Source organism: Micromys minutus, assembly GCF_963924665.1.
Source record: "Micromys minutus genome assembly, chromosome: 29".
Lineage (NCBI taxonomy): Eukaryota > Metazoa > Chordata > Mammalia > Rodentia > Muridae > Micromys > Micromys minutus.
This window is the reverse complement of record NC_137964.1, coordinates 8,200,695-8,221,351: the sequence shown is the minus strand read 5'-3', so window position 1 is coordinate 8,221,351 and position 20,657 is coordinate 8,200,695. Positions and strand designations below refer to the sequence as shown.

The window sequence follows — 20,657 nt, the reverse complement described above, 5'->3', positions numbered from 1 at the left end:
ACCACTGGACTGCGTTCCCCGGCATGCAAGGCGCTAGGGTCTCCCGGCTAGACTACGCTTCCCGGCATGCTCCCTGCCGACAGCAAGTGGGTGACCGGAGAGGCCTGGGGTCCCGGAGTAGTGGGTTCTGTCTCCTCCCTTTCAGTAGTTCTTCGGCATCGGGAGCCCGGCACTGCCTTTCAGGGGCATTTCAAGCGACAGAAGTTCCCGACCGGTTATTTATCGCAGGGGCCAACTAAAATGCAAACTGCCCCCAGGCTGGGGAGGGCGGGATAGAGGCCGGGCAAGCTCGGTCGGTTTCAGCCAATGGCGCCCCAACAGCTGCCATGTTACCATGGCAACACAGGCCGCCCGCGGGGTGACCAGCAGTCCATTGGGTGGAATCTTTCTCGAAGGCTCGAGAAGAAGGAAGCGGAAGTGGCACGTGGAGGCGCCGGTGAGTAAAATGCCGCAGATTCTGGAAAGTTCTCCTCAGTAGGCTACATAAGGCTGAGCGATTGAGACCTCCCCTTTTGGATTGGTAGCTGAGCGGCGGCGGCGGCGGCGGCTGCGTGAGAGAGGCGAGCGGCGAGAGCGGTGGCAGAGACCGAGCGCAGTCTTGCAGGGGTAAGCCCAAGGCATCTTCCCTGCCGGTCGGGAGCAGGACGAGCACGCAGCGGATCAAAGGCAGAGGCGGACCGGGCCAGCCATGTCGGTGGTTGGGCTAGACGTGGGCTCGCAGAGCTGCTACATTGCAGTGGCGCGGGCCGGGGGCATCGAGACCATCGCCAACGAGTTCAGCGACCGCTGCACCCCGTAAGTAGGACCCTGGGTGACCGGGGAGGGCTCGAGCTCGCTGTTTCCCTTGGGAGATTAGTAGTCCGGGGATTCAGAGAATCGTGACACTGGGCGACCACCTGGTCCGGCTGGCCTTCCAGACTCGCCCCCGACTCCCCGCTCAGCTTCTTCAAGCTGGCACCGTCTCCCACCTCAGCTAGGATCTCTGCGGTGTCTGGGCTCCTGAGCCTTTTCTTCCGCATGGTGAATCTCCAAATGACCTAGAAGGTTCCAGAGCCTGTTCGCTGCTGCTTGCCTAGGGAGGGAGCGGACTGTTGTTAGCGACCACAGAAACACGCTATGGTGGAGGAATCCATCCACCTTCTCTGCTTCCAACCTTCTCTGGATTTGCTAATGTTGCCCTGGTGCCCCCGAATCGCTTTTTGGAAGCAATTTAAAAATCTAATTGTGAAAGACGATCGTGAGAGTTTGTAGACCCCGGAGTTTGTTTATTTTAACACCATTTAGAGTAAGCAGTACACATTTCACGTTGTTGCTGCTAACACGCTGCTATACAAAAACTCAGTGGGAAAGATGGATTTTTGTCTTGGAATTACATATGCTGCAGCAGCGTGGGTGGGTAAAGGGAAGCACGGTAGAAAGCAACTTTTTGAGGGGGTTAGTTTCTGAAGGTTACATAGAGGCAATCAGACCCGCGTGTACACTCTCTGACAACAGCTGCGTGCTTTTTTAAGGAAATCTTTGTAGGTTTTTTTTTCCTTACGTGCAAAGTCCAAGATAATAAATGTTAAACATTGAACCCGAAGGTAAAATCATTCCGACCTTATTAGAAGAACATTTATGAGAGTGGATAGGAGGAAATGAGCCTTGCTAGTAACTTAGTCTAAGCACGCATTGATTCTCTGTCTCTATAAAGCCATGGTGGTGGTCTGTGATTCAGCAATTAGTAGGAAGGATGCCAGTCCTTCATGCCTCCCTCCTATATGCCAAGTGCTTCTTCGTTCTCTGCCTAAAAAGAAAGGAACAAAAAGGTGTTTTAGAGGAAAGTAGGCAGAGCTACCTGGGTCAGTGTGTTGTTGACCAGAATTTTTGACTGAGGTGTTTTATTACCGTTGGTCAAACTAGTTGAAAATGGAGGTGGCCACTGACTCCTATTACAGATGATTGATTGACTTGGAAAATGAGACGAGCCAGTGTTACAGGTCCCTCGGCTCAGGAGCACAGGGCATGTAGACTGAACCGTACAAGATCCAACCATTGATTGAGGCTTTTAGGGTGCATTGAGTACCTGCTTAGACTAGCATCTGGGTCTGCACTGTTTCTGTTACAGCAAACTTAAATGTCCTCAGTATAGTGCCAGTTTACTCATCTCGGTTACCCATGTAGGAGGGATGGAACCCAAATTAGATTTGGATTAGTAACGCACAATGGATTACTCTCTAATCCAAAGCCTTACTCACTGCCTCCTCCACACACTCCATCTTGTCTCTGTTCTGGTTCCATGTATCCCCTTTCCTCTGCCGAGAAAGCTGTCTCTTCATCTTGTCAAAGCAGGTCCAGTGTGACTGCTTGGCGTCTGTTCCCCTCAGCATTTGTTCTCCAGTCAGCAGTAACTTTGTTTCTATTTGACCTTATAGAATCCTCAGGATGGAAACCTACCTCATCCATATCCTTTGCACTCCACAGGCATACCATAGACCTCTTAGGGTTACATAAAAACTTGAAACGTCTAAGTCTAAAGCAGGTGATACATCGGACACAAATAAGTAACAGTGACATTTAGGATCCTATGAAGCTGATGACAGGTAGAGAGTTAGGTTTACTTTTTGTTGGGTGTGCATAATGCCAAGTTCCCTATGCTTTGTGACCTGGTGGCACTGTATTAGCACCCTAGGTATTGACAGCAGCAGACTAGCAGATTTTTTTATGGATATGAGCAGGGACAGAATTGTCAAAGGTGTGATTTTAACCTGCCAGACTTAGTTTTGAGTATCTAATGAAAGTTGTAAACTGCAAGATTGGGCTTCATTTTTGTTGAAATTTCCCTCTTGTCAGCCTAGAAATGCCCACATGGGCTTTCTCTCTTTTTTTCTTTCTTTTCTTTTCTTTCTTTTTTTTTTTTTTTTTTTTTTTTTTTTTTTTTTTTTTTGCCGTGTGTGAGACATTTGTTTTATATTTTAGGTCAGTCATATCCTTTGGACCAAAAAACAGAACAATTGGAGTTGCAGCCAAAAACCAGGTATGTTCTTGAAGAGAATGTTCATCTGTCTTAAAGGAAATCCCAGAAGCACCAGAGAATGTGCTGAACTTGATCTAATTTAAGTTTTATAAATATACCTTGGGGCTGGAGAGCTCAGCCATTAAGAGCACTTGTTGCTCTTTTGGGGTTGGTTCCTAGAACTTACTCGATGGCTCACAGCTGCCTGTAACTCAGTTCTTAACACTCTGGCCTCCTCCATGGGAACCAAGCACACAGACCTACCTGCAGACACTCATCTGTGCACCTTCAAAATAAAAATAAGGAAATCTTTAAAATCTATGTCTATCAAGTGATACCTCACCGCCCCACATTTGTTCCTGTTCTCTTGTTTCTGTTACTTTTAGGTTTTTAGTGGCATCCTTCCTTTTGGGTATCTGGACTTCACTTTAGAGATAGATGAGTGGGGAGTTGGGTGTCTCACTGGCTGGCCTGTAACTCCCTCATAAAGGTGTGTGCCCCTGCTTCCCGAGTCCTGGGATTAAAGGCACATGATGCCATGCTTGGCTTTAAAATTTTTAGATTACAGACATTTTCTTTTTTCTTGTTTGTAGTTTCTCTTATACTTTTGGTTGTGAACATAGCCTGTAATGGCTCAGCCCCTTTTGTAGTTTCTCAAAGGCTAGTGAGGTTCAGGTTCCTCAGTGGGTAGAGGTACCTGTTGCCAAGCCCAACAACAAGAGTTCCATCCCTGGGACCTAAGTGGTAGCAGGAGAGAATCATTTCCTGCAAAGTATCTTCATAGTTTTTGTTATTTGTCTAACTTATGTGGGTTTTAGGGTACATGAGCATACCTACCACACCGCTGAACTTTAGGTACCGACAAGCTGTAGAAGAGAAAAGAGATAATCTCTAGGTGCCTCCAAGTTTAAATGGCTTCAGAAATTTAATCTTTCTAATCTCCATTTTTAATGAGGAGCCTACCTTTGAGTAAAATGGACTCTGAAGTGGGACTACTTTAATTTAGATCTATGCCCCAAAGATGAAGAAACACCATCTCAGAACAACTTGGCATATTTCCATCCAGTTTTCCTGAATTTCATGCCCCTTATTGCTATGTGTACCTGAGAACACCACATTCCAGGAAACAGGTTGCTGGATGCATTCTTTAATGAGCATGTCCACCTTGTTGGATGGGCGTTAGTTTAGTGATTATAAGATCTGTGTGCTGCCCTCCCCGCCCAAAAAAAAGTAATTTGGAAACTTAAAATTATCCTCACCTTCTCCACCTCTGGCATGGCTCAGGTTGTAGGAAGAGACACATACAGTCATTCTGACAGTCCTCCAAGTCTCACTGTAGTTGGGGTGTTGAGCTCGGGTTAGTTTGGGGGAGAAGATGGGATACAGCAGTACAGTTGCTGGAGAGTTTTAGAGATCTGGAGACAGTTGAGTCGTCTTTTCCTTTATCTTGCAGATTTTGAGATCTGCCCCAAAGTCTGATGACACCATTGCCTTTCCTTCTGGCATTTTCCATAGAAGAAAGTACAATAGGAGCTATCCATTCATGGAAAATCGAGGACTGAGGGAAAGTTAGGTATACCTCTCCCAGAGATGGTTTGAGTTGCAAAAATGACTGTCTGAAGTTGCTGTAGGTACTGGAGGTGATGAAATTAGAAAAAAGTTTAAATGTTACATTTCTCTTGCAGCAAATCACTCATGCAAACAATACGGTATCTAGCTTTAAGAGATTTCATGGCAGAGCCTTCAATGACCCCTTCATTCAAAAGGAAAAGGCAAACCTGAGCTATGATTTGGTCCCAATGAAGAATGGTGGTGTTGGAATAAAGGTAACAACTTATCGCCTGGGGTCTGAGCTATCTGTAGAAGGAAGTGCTCACACCTTAGTATTTGTGCTCAAATTAATGGGATGTGCTAGGGTCTGTTCCCTTTCATTTGGCTTCTTTTAAAGTATAGTTAATATAAACTATTTCCTGAGAAGTACTCCACTGATAATGCTTTTCTGTATATTGGTCTGTGTTTCTTGGTTGCTTTGGTATTAAAAATCTAATCTCAGAAATGATCAGACGGAAGTTTGTGCCAAGCAATAGGGCAACAATCAGACATCCAGCTAGGAGCAGTTGTCTGGCTAACATGTGTCTTGGTGACTAGTTTTCCCTCTTTTTTCATCTCTAGGGAAAAGTTTTTTCTTCTTTCCTCCCTTTCTTCTTTAGTTCCTTTTTTCTTTCCAAACACATTTTGTGGAGCAGGGTATATGCTAACAGTTGGAAGTTCATACTAACATTTAGCTGAAGAGTTAAGTATTTAGTCATTTTCTACTTCATGTAGGTCATGTATATGGATGAAGAACATCTCTTTAGTGTGGAGCAGATAACAGCCATGTTGCTGACTAAGTTAAAGGAAACCGCAGAAAACAACCTCAAGAAGCCAGTAACTGATTGTGTCATCTCAGTAAGTAGAGCCCAGCCAAGCAGTGTAGTTTGCTTTCGGCTTGTCTTTATTTTACTCAGTACTGCATGTGTGCAGAATATTCCTTTACCAGGATGCTCTAAACTGAATATTCTGGAGCATTTCAAAGTAAGCTGGAGTGGTAGCTTTTTTAGGTAGCAGTTATAAAGGTTCTTGACTATAGAGATGCACAGGGCCACAGGGTCTCCCATGAAGCTTTCTAAAAATATAGGGTGACTGGTGTCATCTGAGTTCTCTCTCCATGGCAGTTGGCTCTTCTAATACCAGGGCTTGGTATTCTTGAGCTTTTCACAGTGAAAGTCTTCCCTCAGTTGAAAATCAGTGCTTTGGGAATTATTATTTTCTCAAAAAGGTAGCTCTGAAAGTTGAGGAAATTGTTAGAAACCAAGGCTACATTTGTTTCTTTTGGGGGAGCTGGCAGTCACTGTTGGGAATTAAGATTGTTTGTGAAGCAGTTGGAAGCCCTGTGTCTAGAGTTAACATTTGTCTTTGCAGGTCCCGTCCTTCTTCACAGATGCTGAGAGGAGGTCTGTTCTGGATGCTGCGCAGATTGTGGGCTTGAACTGCCTGCGGCTCATGAATGACATGACGGCTGGTAAGGAATGGTGTTTGCTAGTCACTAGAGGGCCTCTTTACTCAGAATGCTTTTAGAGTTGAGAAAGACTAAGTCCGTAGATTAGCGGTCTCTTAGCAGGTTGTGCTTAGAACTAGGTGTTGTATAGAGTCTGATACCATTTGTGACTTGTAGGCAATTGTGGAGTGATGGAAAGTTACCCAAAAGTCAAGAAGAGAGTAGTCACTGGTTCCTTGGAAAATGCAAAGGGTCTTATTATGACGAGAAATTCTCAGAAAAATGACTGACAGACTTGCTTTTGCTTTCCTCATAGTTGCTTTGAATTATGGAATTTATAAGCAGGATCTCCCAAATGCAGAAGAAAAGCCTCGGATTGTGGTGTTTGTGGACATGGGACACTCCTCTTTCCAAGTGTCTGCCTGTGCTTTTAACAAAGGAAAACTGAAGGTAAAGTTGAAACGGCCCAAACTGGAGACAGGTTGTGTGAAACGCTGCATAGAAATAGGTTGTGTGTCCTCTCAACACACCCTGCAGGGTAAGGGCCTCTTCAGTGTCCATAGTCAGAACAGAAAATACTGTGAGAGATTTAAAGAGATTGGCATTTCTTTAGTTACAGCCCTTCTGACTTGGATTTAAATAGAAGCTGTGAGCATGTCAGTTAGCCTTTTGTGTGAATAGGAATATCCAAGATTCTAATTAAAACATGATTGAAAATCTCTCTCCTTTTTTTTTTAACTAACCTTAGGTTCTAGGCACAGCTTTTGATCCCTTCTTAGGAGGAAAGAACTTTGATGAGAAGCTAGTAGAACATTTTTGTGCTGAATTTAAAACCAAGTACAAATTAGATGCAAAATCCAAAATTCGAGCCCTTCTTCGTCTCCATCAGGAGTGTGAAAAGTTAAAAAAGCTCATGAGTTCTAACAGCACAGACCTGCCGCTGAACATTGAGTGCTTTATGAATGACAAGGATGTCTCTGGAAAGATGAACAGGTATTTGTATCTTTAGTTCTATTCCTGAAGTGGATGAAAGTTGAAATTTCAGCCTCACATTTTTTTGTGACCAGTTGACTTACAGTTCAGGATTATGTGCTGTGTCACTTATGGCTGTGGACAGTACTGCTTATCACTTAGTACTTAGGGGAACTTCTGAGAGGAATGCTCTAAGAGTGTGTGTGTGTGTGTCTGTGTGTGTGTGTGTCTGTGTGTGTGTGTGTGTGTACTTGCACGTCCTTACCATGATGCACATGTGGAACTCACCACAAAGTAATACTGACATAAGGTAATGTTTCATGGTGTGCCTTCTGTTTACTAAGGTCACAGTTTGAAGAACTGTGTGCTGAGCTCCTGCAAAAAATAGAAGTCCCCCTTCGCTCATTGATGGAACAAACTCTCCTCAAGGCTGAAGATGTGAGTGCCATTGAGATAGTTGGAGGTGCCACAAGAATCCCAGCTGTGAAAGAAAGAATTGCCAAATTCTTTGGAAAAGATGTCAGCACCACACTCAATGCAGATGAAGCTGTGGCTAGAGGGTGTGCATTGCAGGTATGTGAGTTCCCATGGTCCTCACCTGGTGGTTCATACGTATACACCCTGTTCCTGCTTATGTTCCAGAGGAAGCTACTTTTAGATAAATCCTAAAAGACCGGAGAGACTGGAAGGTGCAGGAAGTGGGAGGTGAAACGGACCACCCGGCTGGTGGTGTCACATGAGGGGTAGAAGCAGACCTGGTTCTGAGGGCAGAAGCCGGCTATGTGGGAACAATTGCTTCCAAGCATAGGAGGCAATTAGAATGCTAATCAGTTGTCATAAAGAATTGATTTGAGGGTGTGTGTGTGTAGGTTAAAAGTATTAGTTAACAAATGGTTTTTAGAAAATAGATACTCTCCTCACTCCCAAATGAATTTTTAATCTGCTTCTCAAATGGTGCAGTGCAGGAGCTAGAAAGTTGGTGAAGCAGAAGCACATAATCTAGACGTTATTTATTAGTGAACAGAAAATGCTATTTACATTTAAGATACCATAGTCAAATTAGGTCGAATCCTCGTGACTGCTGCTTCTGTCAGCCATGTTTGAGCTGTGATGATCTACTTGACAGTTGTTTACAAGGAATGTGAGATTGTGTGAGCAGAGGGGCTCCAGAGGGCTTGCTTTGGGTTCCACAGCATAAGAGAAACAGCACTGCCTGGTGTCTTCTCATAGCCTGGCCTGGCTTGTGGGTTCATTAATGTTTGCTAATTGTACAGAATAGTAGGCTGCTTTAAGGCACTGTCACGTGTGTGTGGGTAGGGTATACTTAGAGTATTTGGCCTATTTGCTGGAACCAGCCCCTTTCCATAGTAGTCTTTTACAGGAGGGGCTTTGTTCTTTTTCCTTCATAGGGAAACCTGCACCCTTACTTCTGGCTCCCCAGAGTGTTGGTTTCTAAGAGGTGGAGCTGAGTTTTGGCTTCTTGTTTTAAGGACACCACTGACCCTCCTTGGTTCTGCGTCCTTTTTTATTTGTTTAGTCAGTTCTGTGTGTCCTGTCCCAACTTTGAATTGCCACTGCTTTTTACTTACATATTCTGTTGAAAATGTGAATGTTTTGAGTTGTTCCCTTTTTTGTTCTTTGACATGAAAGCAGTAAAGCAGAGCTTCCCGTGGGTGTGCACATCAACAGAGTCAGCTTGTTACTGCAAATGCCACCAGGGAGGCAATGCTGGAAAAACCTGTGTTCTCAGTCTAGGAAGCTTGGAGTTAAAATTGCTGGCCCAGGATTCATGATTTGTCTTTATGGCTAGTGATTAGCATAATGTTAAGATGGCACGTTTAAGGAGATAAATGCTGCAAGCAGTTAAATTTGCCCATTCTGTTATAACTGTCATGGTAAAAGATGTTTGGAAATAAGTTTGGGCTCATGATATTTTTAACCTTTAAAAACGGTTGTCTTTTCAAGTGTGCAATTCTTTCTCCGGCATTTAAAGTTCGAGAGTTCTCCGTCACCGATGCCGTTCCTTTTCCAATCTCTCTGGTCTGGAACCACGACTCGGAAGAAACTGAAGGGTATGTAGCTGCAGATAGCTTCCACATACCTCACCACCTTTCTTTGCTTTGTTCCTTGTGAGTGATGAGGTAGAGTTAGTGAGATGGTGGAGTTTGTCTTTGTCAAGTCTGGGCTATTGGATTTCTTTGCTTCCTTCCTCCTTAGTGTTCACGAGGTGTTCAGTCGGAACCACGCTGCTCCTTTCTCCAAAGTGCTCACCTTCCTGAGGAGGGGACCCTTTGAACTAGAAGCTTTCTATTCTGACCCTCAAGGAGTTCCATATCCAGAAGCAAAAATAGGTAAGCAAGTCCGTGGTGCACATCTGCTTTTGGAGTTAAAGTTGCCGCTCACAGTCCAGTGTAGAAACTGATAGTTGTTTTCTGTAGCAGTGTGGTGATTTGTCTTGTGTTTGAACACTGACCTGGAGACTTGCTCTCCTGTTGTGTGAGGTGCAGACTGTATTTGCAGAGTATTGGCCTCCCACACAGACCTCCAAGGGATAAGTGTTGTTGGCGGGGTAGCACTTCCCAGACCTTGTGTACACAGCCTCTCTTGAAGGGGCATCTATCTCTTCGGGTGACATTGTCCTATCTGTTTTAGTTTTATTAACTTGGTATTTTTTAGACTAGGAAAGCTGCCGATACTGCCAGGCCTCTTTAAGATAAGAGTTGTCCTCACTTACAGAGAAGGCATCTGAAGGACTCCATCCAGTCTGGCCAGCTAGGTTTCCTTTAACTGAAGACTACTGTGTTCTGGCCTATCACATACTGCTTTTAGATGTTGTGCACAGTGAGATGGCAGGACAGCTGGAGAAATTGTTGAATGTGGACTACGTTTCTGGGTTGGACTCTGTATTATCTAGCAGTACTCAACAGAGGTGAACAGTTTCACATTTCATGCTCATAAGGTTTCCTGTGCCCAGAGTGTCCTTTCTATAAGGACCATTAAAATGGCAGTTACTAGTGAATTAGTGATTTGCTAGTAAACCAACAAGATTTATGCCATCCAGCATCTTTGAATGGTCTTAATTAAGACCATTCAAAGATGCTGGATGGCATAAATAGAATAGTAATTAATTCTCACTCTGTATATGCATGGGCAGAATATAACTGTTTCAAAATACTTATGTGGGGGAAGATCTATCTATGTAGTCCTGGGTGTCCTGGAATATGGTATGCATTCTTGAGTGCTGTTAATAAAGGCATGTGCCACCATGCCTGACAAAATACTATTTTCAGAATATTATTTGTAAGTGAGTGGCTGAGTGGAGGTCATGGGACAACTTTTGGAAGTTGGTTCTCTGCACTGTGGGTCCCAGGATTGAAGGTGGGTAGAATTCCATCCACAGAGGGAAAAGGTTCGAGGATTGAACACTTGCATAGTGAGCACTTTACTTGCTGAGCATGTCTAAAACCTTCAAGTACTAGGCACTACAGTAAGCACTCATTATAAATAGTGACTTTAGAACAGTGATTCTCACTGTACTTTGGGTCATGTTGTTATGACCCCAACCATAAAATTATTTCTTTGCTACTTTGTAACTATAATTTTGCTACTTCATAACTGTAAATTTGCTATTAATAATTGTAAATGTTTATGATTTCCCCTGTGTAAGAGTTGTTTTCCCACATCCCCCAAGGGGTCTGAAGCATTTCTCTAGAAGACCAGATGATAACAGCATTCCGACAGTTCTTAGTCATTTCTCTGCACTGCAGGTGTTGATGTGTGCCTCGGCTCATACTCCGTATTTAAAACATGACACCAACAGTTTTCATTACCCAGTCAGAAGATGAGTATTCCCTAAAAGACTGGGTTTCTACTGTACTAATAGATTTTTTTTGTCTGCTATGTGCTTATCCACCTGGGAAGGAGGAGGCAGGAGACTGATTTTTCAGGAGAGCCTGCCCCTGGTGTCTGCCCAGCTCATGCCACTGAAAGAGTGTGCTTTCTTACAAAGATTAATGGCATGTTAGGATGTCCATGCGAGTTGTAAACAGACTCCTGAGTGCCACCATGGTACCTGAAGTCGGTTGGGGTTGGGAAACAGTTTTGGAGTGACACTTCTTTCACATTTGGTTTCTTAGTCTTTATTTTCTTGGCTCTCTTTATAGAAATAAAGAGTCCATCTCTAAACTGGCAGTTCCTTTTTGCTCTAGGCCGTTTTGTTGTTCAGAATGTTTCTGCACAGAAAGATGGAGAGAAGTCTAGAGTGAAAGTTAAAGTGCGTGTGAACACACATGGCATTTTCACCATCTCCACGGCATCCATGGTGGAAAAAGTCCCAACTGAGGAGGAGGATGGGTCCTCTGTTGAGCCAGACATGGAATGTCCAAACCAGAGACCAGCAGAAAGCTCGGATGTGGATGTAAGTTGCTAGAGCGATTGTCACGCTCAAAAGTAAAATCGACTTCATTCTAAGCTGTAGGAGGGTAATTGCTAAGATATTTCTTTTCGACTGTATAACACTGATCATAATTTTGTGTGATGATAATTAGTCCTTCCAGTTTTAATGGCAGGATATGGGAATATTGTGTATTGTGACAGGTGCTTGATCCCATTTGAAGAAACTGATACATGACTGAGGAGAAAGATTGCTTTTTTTTTCTTTTCATTCTTAAGGATATATGTGTTAAATCAGATGTTGACTGGCTAAAACAACTATAAAAATTGAAGTAGGAAAGTAGATTTTGTTTCATTTTCAATGTACAAGAAATTTGGCCCTAGTGTCTATTGTAGGACTTGTTTTTATTAACACAGCTTTCTGGGTTGGGGGAGGTGAGAAAAGAAATAGCACGGGTAATGGTGGAGTTGTGACTGCCTTTTTTCTCAGCTTAGGCTTACAGTTGATTTTTGGGAGCAGGCAAGAATGGCTTACAGCATGAGGCAGGCAATGCAGTGCCTCTTGCTGTAAGGTGTTGGTATTCACAGATCTTAAACACATCATATAGTTTGTTCTCATCTGTACATCATTCACAGAGTGGCTAGTGCTGTATCCTTTTTCTAGGTTCTAGAGCCTTCAGTATGAGAAATGCCTTGCCTCTCAAATGTCTGCTTTAGGACTAGAAACTGGGTGGAAATGTGAAGTCGTAAGGGGTGGGCAGGGTATAGTTATCTTGGTAGTTCAGCCTTCCTTCTCTAGCATGGAGAAAGGTGATAGCAGGTCCACAATTGCTGGGGATTGGGGGTTACTTCAGGGCCTTCAGGAGTAATTTCCTTTTCCTTTTGTCTTTAAGCCATATTTTTAGGCAGGGTTGTTAGTTAGTGGGTATTGTTGATTCTGTGCTGAGATCCTTTGAGGTAAGATTGCTGAGTCATGGAATGAAGCCGTGGCATGACCAGTGGTCATTTTCTGTTACTCTGGAGTGATTCCACTAAGGTACATGCTGCTGCTGAAGTTCAGACACTCGGTTTTGGAAAGAGCCTGGGCTAGTAGCCCATGTCCTGTGCTTGTGGGCATCTGTTCATGGATAGGTGAAAGGTTCTTTAAGGGGAGATCTGGGTTGTCACCCATCACAGCCCTCCTGTCTTATATAACTAACTGTAACACTATCATTTATAAAATTATTTACAGGTTTGAAATGTCTAAAGTTTCATGTACTTGTTTTATCTGGTGCCTTTTCTTTTCTACCCACCTATAAAGATTTCAGAAATTGAGAGTACTGTCTTTGGTGCCCTATAATTTTAAATTCATACAAGTACACCTGCTTTCTACATCCTTTGTGCCTGGGCTTTCATTTCAGAAAAATATCCAGCAAGACAACAGTGAAGCTGGAACACAGCCCCAGGTACAAACTGATGGTCAACAAACCTCACAGTCTCCCCCTTCACCTGAACTTACCTCAGAAGAAAACAAAATCCCAGATGCTGACAAAGTGAGTGACTCTTCCAGTTCATTGCATTAGACGGTGTTGCAGTGTGTGATGGTTGGTGGTTTAACCCTGTGCTTTTGAGAGGGATCCTGGTGATTTTACGGGGCTATAGGGTTTTTTCTGTTCTCTACATGTGTTACTCAGCTAAAATCCATCTAGAAGTAGTGCTCAAACTTAAGCAGGAAAACCAGTACTCTTCCTTAATCCCAAAGCTTCTCTTAATGGCCACAAGAGCTGAAAGCAAAAGTTTGATGTGTTCTAAAGGACAGAAGTACCTTCTAATTCCAGAGGCAGAACGATGCATCCCAATGCTGCAAGATTAATTAAAGACTTAATTGGTGTAGTTAATACTTGGGCTGTAGGAGTATAGTAAACTTTTTCTCCTTTTTTCAAATAACCTGTCAATTTTTAATTAATTATAATGGTTTGGTAATATCTATATTCTCAAGCTACATAAAACTATTGTGTCCCTTAAAAAAATGCCAGATTGTAATCAGACCTTTAAAGCTGTCAGGTTGACAGCCTAAGCTGTATTTCAGAGTTTAGTCTCTGTAGTATAAATGATTAACTGTCCTTCATAGTCTGGCTTCCTCTCGAATTCTGAGAATACCTTACTGTCACTCTGGCAAGGTTCAAAACTGCTCCTGGAGGTGAGGATGGATTTTCCACCAAGTTTTTATTTTCCCTCTGTCCTGTTTAATCTTGTAGCCCTTAGCATGAACTGATTTTTGAAAGCTTTTGTTTGTTTCTTATTAGAAAAGAGTTGAGGTAATGGTATTTATTTGGAAAGTAGGTCCTCACATTTCAACATCATTCCCCCCCCCCCCCCCCCCCCCGATTTAGGGTGAAATGTCTACAGACTTCTATAGATAATTTTAGTACCTTTCTAGAAAATGACATTGGGTTTTAGCCTTAAACATTTATTGGAATATTACCGGGCTTTTGAGAATCCTGCTTTTGTGGGCTAATTAAGATATGGATGGAGACTTCTGTATAGTTTAAAGTTGTTGGCCTTTTGCTGAAGCAGTCTCACAGCTAGCCCTCCTGTCTCCCCACAAGGTTCTCACTGCCTGCTTACAGCTCCATTCCCTCCCACTCCCTTCGCTGGGTGCCAGCTTGTTTGTCTGTCTGTCTGTATCTCACCCCCCAGGAGTCCTGCTCCCTTACTTCCTGCCTCAGCCCTGGGCTGTCAGCTCTTTATTACACAAAACTACATTTTAGTCTGAACCAATCAGCAGCAAGACAATACCCACTCCATCTCTTTGGTTGATTTTAGGCATTGAGGGCTACCTGACCTTCATCTTGTGAGGAAGGACACACACTGACGAGGAGAAAGCTTGTAACAGGCCATAGAAATGACAATACCAACATCCTGCCAGCACTTGTCTCTCTGCTGGTACAGCAACCAACAATTAAAAATAGGGGGACACACCTTCATACAATAAGGGAAGGCGGCTCTAACTTGGGTTTTTCATCTATATTGGAATGCTGTTTTGTGCTTATGTTGGTTTGGTCGGGAATTGGTTGAATTTTGGTCCTGGAGTATCAGTTGCACACCTGTGTCTTGCTAGGCAGTGGTTTATTTTTCTCTGTGGTTAAGGACATGATGCTTCAGCACTATAGGCTGACTGCAAGGTCCACTGCGGTCTGTAGCTTTAGTATGGTCACTGCACTTGTGTTTTCATAGTCCCTGTAGCTTGTAGCTCAGGTTCCCAGGGGCAGGGATTGGTGGAATGTCACAGGTCTTCCCATCCTGACCTGCTAGCCTAGGAGTCCTGCTATGGTGAGCTGTACACCTTCTCGTAAATCCACTGTGCACCTGAGTCTCCTCAGCTGTGTATGTTTGGAGATATTTCTCTAGCCTTGTATTTATATAACTTGAAATCCAAAATATTTGCTGTTGTATTCTGAGTGTTTTGTTTTGTTTTAAGTCATCACATTCACAATGACATATTGTAGGGTTAGGATGCTTTCTATACTCCTTGTGAAGCCTGAAGCCAGTTTTCTGCAGTGTTTTTTGGGTATGCCTATCACATTCAGTCAGCTGCGGAGTTTTCTACATGTGGCAGGTACATGCTGGCATCAAATTCAGATTTAAGAGCTTTTTGGATTGGAGATACTCTGTCATTTGCCACGTCATCCCATTTGCTACATTTATGTAGCCTAGGCGGGCCTCACACAAATCTGTAAACCTCTGAGTGCTGGGCTGACAGGCATGACAACTGTGCCTGGCTGTCTTCAAAGTTCCAGAAGAGAAATGAAGTGTCTGAAAGGGAGGTGGTGCCTCTGCATGTAGTAAGCAGGGTGACAATAATAAGCCCTGTAGAGGCCTTTTGAGAGCACTCATCCTGATTGGAACTGGACCCTGCTGGGAGAGAGGGACTAAGATAGGGATTCAGGACCTGAATAAATTCTGACATCTTTAATGTCGGTGTAAGCTTATGTGGAGTTCTAAGTGTAAGATTCTAGGCTAGAAAAGTAGACAGTTTAGTTTTGAGTTTAAAGGGATTTGGAACAGACTGAAGATTACTGTGACTAGAGAAAATGGTGAGTTGATACAAAAAAATGACACACTGAGTTGGCTGTGGTCCAAGGTGTGGTGGGTGGAGGTGTTCAGTAGTTGCAGCATGAGAGTCCGTTCACACAGAGAGCATCAGTGAATATGGTGGTTTCTGTTTTCTAAGCATTAAGGCGTTTTCTTTTTCTTAACCCTCAAGGTAAATGAAAAGAAAGTTGATCAGCCTCCAGAAGCCAAAAAACCTAAGATAAAGGTGGTAAATGTTGAGTTGCCTGTAGAAGCCAACTTGGTGTGGCAATTAGGGAGAGACCTTCTTAACATGTATATTGAGACAGAGGTAAGTGCTTTTCTTACATACTTCTATTGATTGTTTCTACATGTCACAGGATAAGTGACTAATTCCTTACCAGGTGTTAAGTTTTAAATGATTTCAGAGACAGATAAGGCAAAAGGATGGATCTTTCTGTTTATTTAATGAAGTTGGTTTGGTTTGGGACTGTACTACATATGGAGTTGTGTTGTGCATAGCTGAGGATTGCTCTGTTCCTTTGATGCCGTTGGTTGCACAGGCACCATGGGAAGCTGGCTACACACAGAATTACCCTCTGAGAACTGCCTTACTGTCTCAGTGTTGAGAGACTGAGAATGATCAAGGTCCACTTTACTGAGATGAGTGCACTGAATTTAGAAATCTAATAAAAGTTTTCATTATTTAAATGTAAGAGTGTGATGAAATCTGGGATGACCTAATAACGTCTGTGTACTTATAAATCTAAGGACCATGAGGTTTTGAAGAAAAAGTTATGAGGTGTAGAGTGGAGTGATTTTTCTATAATCTTGTTGGGGTGTGGTTTGGATCTCTGAAGGTTGATTGACCTCCTTCCTGACAGGGCAAGATGATCATGCAGGACAAGCTGGAGAAGGAGAGGAACGACGCTAAGAACGCCGTGGAGGAGTGTGTGTATGAGTTCAGGGACAAGCTGTGTGGCCCATATGAGAAATTCATATGTGAGCAGGTACATTTGCGCTCTGCTAACAGCTAGTCAGGGTTTAGTAGTCACTGTGCTTGTGCTCACTTGGGTTTGGTTAAAACAAAATGAGCAGAGCCCTAGAGAGGCTCGCCTGCCCTGAGTGTCAGTGTCACTCTAGTAATTGTCACCATCCAGAAGGAGACTAGAAACATCTTCGCTGGATGGAGTCTGTGGCATGTGACATAGGGGACCTAAAGTTAAATAGGAATTCTTGTGATTCTGTGTTGGTGTTGTCGGGCAGATGTCTACCCCCTATGACACCACTGCAGTGTCACTCAGTGGCTCAGTTCTCTCAGCTCTTTCCTTGCTTACATGAAGCTCTGGGTAAATCCAGAAGCACAGCTGTGGGGAAAGGCTGACAACCACCTGGTGTGGTGTGGGAGTGACTTAGACTTGGGTTAGGACTCTCTCTAGCCCAGCCCGAGTTGTGTTGCACTGGGCTTTGGTTGCCGCCTGTGCCTGGCATAATTGAGATGATTGCTTTGTAGAGTAGGGACACAGTTGCTCCTCCATGACCCAAGCATTGGGTGAATAGATGACCTGGAGCTCTTGGGTACAGCATTGTGAGTCAGAAATGATGTGTTAAAATCGTGTAAGACAGAAGCCATGATGCTAGTGTCTGTCGTGTGTGAATTGGGAACCCAGTGTCCTTCCCCGGAGCTACCTGGGGTCACTGCTGATATGCATGCTTGGGTTAAGAACCTCGAAATTGACTGCCACTAATCTTCATCCTTTATATAAAGGAACATGAGAAGTTTTTGAGGCTTCTCACAGAGACAGAAGACTGGCTGTATGAGGAAGGAGAGGACCAGGCTAAGCAGGCATATATTGACAAACTGGAAGAGTTGATGGTAAGCTCTCTTCTCCCCTAAAAGGTACAGCTTGAGTGTTAAGCTGTAGATGTTTACTAAAGTATGAGTTTGGCAGTTGTTAATTCCTATTCCATTTTAGAAAATGGGCACTCCTGTTAAAGTCAGATTTCAAGAAGCCGAGGAACGACCAAAAGTGTTGGAGGAACTGGGGCAGCGCCTGCAGCACTATGCCAAAATTGCTGCGGACTTCAGAGGCAAGGTGGGCGCCACTCTCATCCCAGGGAGAAACCTAGACTTAGCCAACATATGGCCTAGGATCTCTATACTAAATAAATGTTGCTCAGTGAGGAGCTGTCATTATTTGGGATCAGGTTGAACTTAGGGAAAATGGGTCTGAGTAGATGTGGCTGTCAATATTCTTTAGAGTGTCTTGTATATTTTCTGTCCAGGATGAGAAATACAACCACATTGATGAATCTGAAATGAAGAAGGTTGAGAAGTCTGTTAATGAGGTGATGGAGTGGATGAATAATGTCATGAATGCTCAGGCCAAAAGGAGTCTGGATCAGGACCCTGTTGTGCGCACTCATGAAATCAGAGCGAAGGTCAAGGTGAGTGTGGTGCCAGCTTCTGCCTGGACTCATTTGGATTGGCACTGGTGCCTCCCCTAGAAATCTTGGCCTTCTGGACCAGCACTGGCTTCCTTAGTTCAGTATTGCCATTTAGAGCTGTTCTGTCGCCATCTGTCCTAGTTGGCAGCGTGTCCTTGAACCTTCTATGTGCCAGCAGTTTGTCCTTTGAGGGGAACAGACATTGAGAGCACAGACCATCGTGCTGTGGGTAGACCAGCAACACTGTCGGTCGCTAATCCTGGGGGTGAGGAAAGTAGGAGGACGGATCAGGATGCTGTGATGTGGAGAACAGGCAGGAGGGCATTAGACCTCCTGAGAAGAAAACAAAGGGAGTGTTTCTTGTCTGAAAAGGCACACACAAGACCGAGGAGAAGTGGGCCTTCTCAGCCACTATAAGTTTCAGGCTCCAAACATAAATGCCATCTTGAAGTGACTTGGCCTTGAGCCATTGTCTTCCTCATGTGGAGTTCATAACTCCTATGTTTTATGTTGCAGGAATACATTAGCATCTATAGCTACCTAGCAAAAGTCCCTGAGAAGCCATAGGAGCTAGTCAGTTTGATTAGGATTGGCACTGTAGTTTGTTGTTTATGCAGGTTTGATGAGAAGAGTGGATAAGAAAACACTACACTGTCAGGTGTGTCAGGGGGTCATTGAATTAACTAACTAGATGGATCACCAGTTACCATAATGACTAATTTTGTTTTCTTAGGAATTGAGCAATGTTTGTGAACCTGTTGTAACTCAACCCAAACCAAAAATTGAGTCACCTAAACTGGAGAGAACTCCAAATGGCCCAAATACTGATAAGAAAGAAGATTTAGAAGGCAAAAATAATCTTGGTGCTGAAGCTCCGCATCAGAATGGTGAATGCCACCCTAATGAGAAGGGTTCTGTCAACATGGACCTGGACTAGGCTCTGCACTGGCTTCCTCCTCCAATTCATGAAATGTGTTTGCCATAGTGTGTAATTCTGTATAACAGACTGAGTCTATTTATAGTTTCTTTTTTTAAGATTGTCTAGACATTTTGTGTATTATGAGGGGAAAAAAAAGGAAAAGCTTGAGTCTGTAGTCTCTGACCCTAAAGGAGAATGACTTTGGTGACAGGTTCCTGTGGAGCTCTGTACAGTTTGCTGCTCATATCGCTGAGGAGGTGGGTTTGTCTTCTGAGGAAACGAACTGCACTGCTTGTTCAAGAGTGCTGGGATCAGAATCAGTTGTTCTTGCCAAGGGGTTTTTTGTTTTGTTTTGCATTTTGCTCTTCATTTCCGCATGTGTGTGGCTGTGGTTGTTTATAAATGAGACTAAGTCTGATTTGCATAAGGGCTTTCAAAAATTAAGTCTGTCCAGTAGAGTGATTTTGCTTTCATTATTCCCAAGTCAAGAGTACAGCAGAGCTAGTGAACTGTAGCAGCATGCGAAGCAGAGCTGTAACTATCACCACACATGCACTGTCCCGTGGAGGTGTGACACGGGAGATGTGTGGACCATGTGATCATTGTGAACACCTCGTGAGCTTTAAAATAAAGTCCACCCTGTGGTGTCATTTCTAAACTGTTGGCTTTGTCATTGACTTGGAATGGCATTGGGAAAAGGAACCCATCTTAGAGAACAGTGCCTGCTGACCCGGTGCAAAACCTAAGCACCAAGTCCTACCCTGGAAAAACCCTGCTGGTACCTATGACTGTCCTGGCCCTTGTCTTTTCAACTGGCCGACTGGATGGGTCTACTAGTGTTCTACAACTTTGTGCCCCACAACAAAAACACAGAAGTTAACCTGTCAGTATTGTCCAATATTAAAATTTGACATTGGTGAATTCTGTTATTTTAAAATATTTGTCATCTTGAGTTCTTTCATTGTCCTTCGGGTTTTACTACGTAGAGTTCTTTGGTCTTTGATGGTATGGCTCCCCAGGGCCCTTGCCACATGATGGCTGTGAGCAAGTGGCAGGAGAAAATTCTTCACCTTCTGTCAGATGGAAAAAAAGAAGAAAAAAACCATTTGTACCCAGCATCCCCTTCGAAGACACACCTTCCTGCTAGTCCCTGACCAGTTTCCCCAGCCATGGAAGAGTGCCACCAGCTGGTGACCTCACTCAAATACAAAGTCTTAGTCTTTGGGCATTGAGAAGTTTGACACCTAAAATGCACTGATACCATCCTGGTGGCTGATTTTGGTATCTATAACAAAAATGCCTGAGGGTTGACACATAAAAAGATCCATTTAATTCCAGCACTTTGGAGGGCAGGAGCAACTGGATCTCTTTGAGACCATCCTGGTCTATACAGAGAAACCCTGTCTTGACTCCTATGCTCTCACACACACACAATGGTGAATGCCCTCAAGGATGGGATGGAGAGAACACTGCAGTGTGGGGAAGCCAGAAAGACTGGGGGCTGCTATCCTGTCCAGCCTTTACAGCAGTCCTCTGGATTGATAAGCATGGCCCCTAAGGTATCAACCTCTGGGGGCACTGCATCCAGGGACCTCATGGGCACATGCATTCATAGGTTTGCACTTGTCCATGGAAGCTAGTAGAGAACATTGAATCCCCAGGACTTGGGGGCAATGAGACATCACATCAGTATTGGCAACCACTGTACTCTGATCCTCTGCAAGAGCAGCAAGTGATCTTGGTCACTGAGCCATCTCGTCAGCCCTTGGGTCCTATCTAGTTCTAGAAGGACTTAAAGTCTTGTCCAAGCAACACCATTTCCAGTTTGCTTGGAGTTGACT

At 43.8% G+C, this 20,657-nt stretch overlaps 1 protein-coding gene across 1 annotated transcript; it reads left to right on the top strand.

Annotated features, from left to right (window-relative positions):
- The first annotated feature begins 446 nt into the window (after positions 1–446).
- HSPH1 (heat shock protein family H (Hsp110) member 1) lies at positions 447–19,694 on the top strand. Its single transcript, XM_080941200.1, has 18 exons — positions 447–795; positions 2,959–3,016; positions 4,681–4,821; positions 5,321–5,443; positions 5,957–6,056; positions 6,349–6,482; positions 6,781–7,025; positions 7,349–7,577; positions 8,970–9,076; positions 9,222–9,355; positions 11,213–11,421; positions 12,797–12,928; positions 15,643–15,780; positions 16,334–16,459; positions 17,218–17,325; positions 17,426–17,545; positions 17,736–17,897; positions 18,631–19,694. The coding sequence occupies exons 1-18, from the start codon at positions 689–691 to the stop codon at positions 18,832–18,834; spliced, it is 2,577 nt and encodes an 858-aa protein (XP_080797326.1). The 5' UTR covers positions 447–688; the 3' UTR covers positions 18,835–19,694.
- Positions 19,695–20,657: the final 963 nt, after the last annotated feature.

What these genes read in the sequence shown, in the direction of transcription:
- HSPH1 (XM_080941200.1), top strand. Translation starts at nt 689, where the DNA reads ATGTCGGTGGTTGGGCTAGACGTGGGCTCGCAGAGCTGCTACATTGCA. An exon ending in CTAGAGGGTGTGCATTGCAG is followed by an intron (nt 7,578 to 8,969) that starts GTATGTGAGTTC and finishes TGTCTTTTCAAG; the next exon opens with TGTGCAATTCTTTCTCCGGC. An exon ending in ACATGTATATTGAGACAGAG is followed by an intron (nt 15,781 to 16,333) that starts GTAAGTGCTTTT and finishes CCTTCCTGACAG; the next exon opens with GGCAAGATGATCATGCAGGA.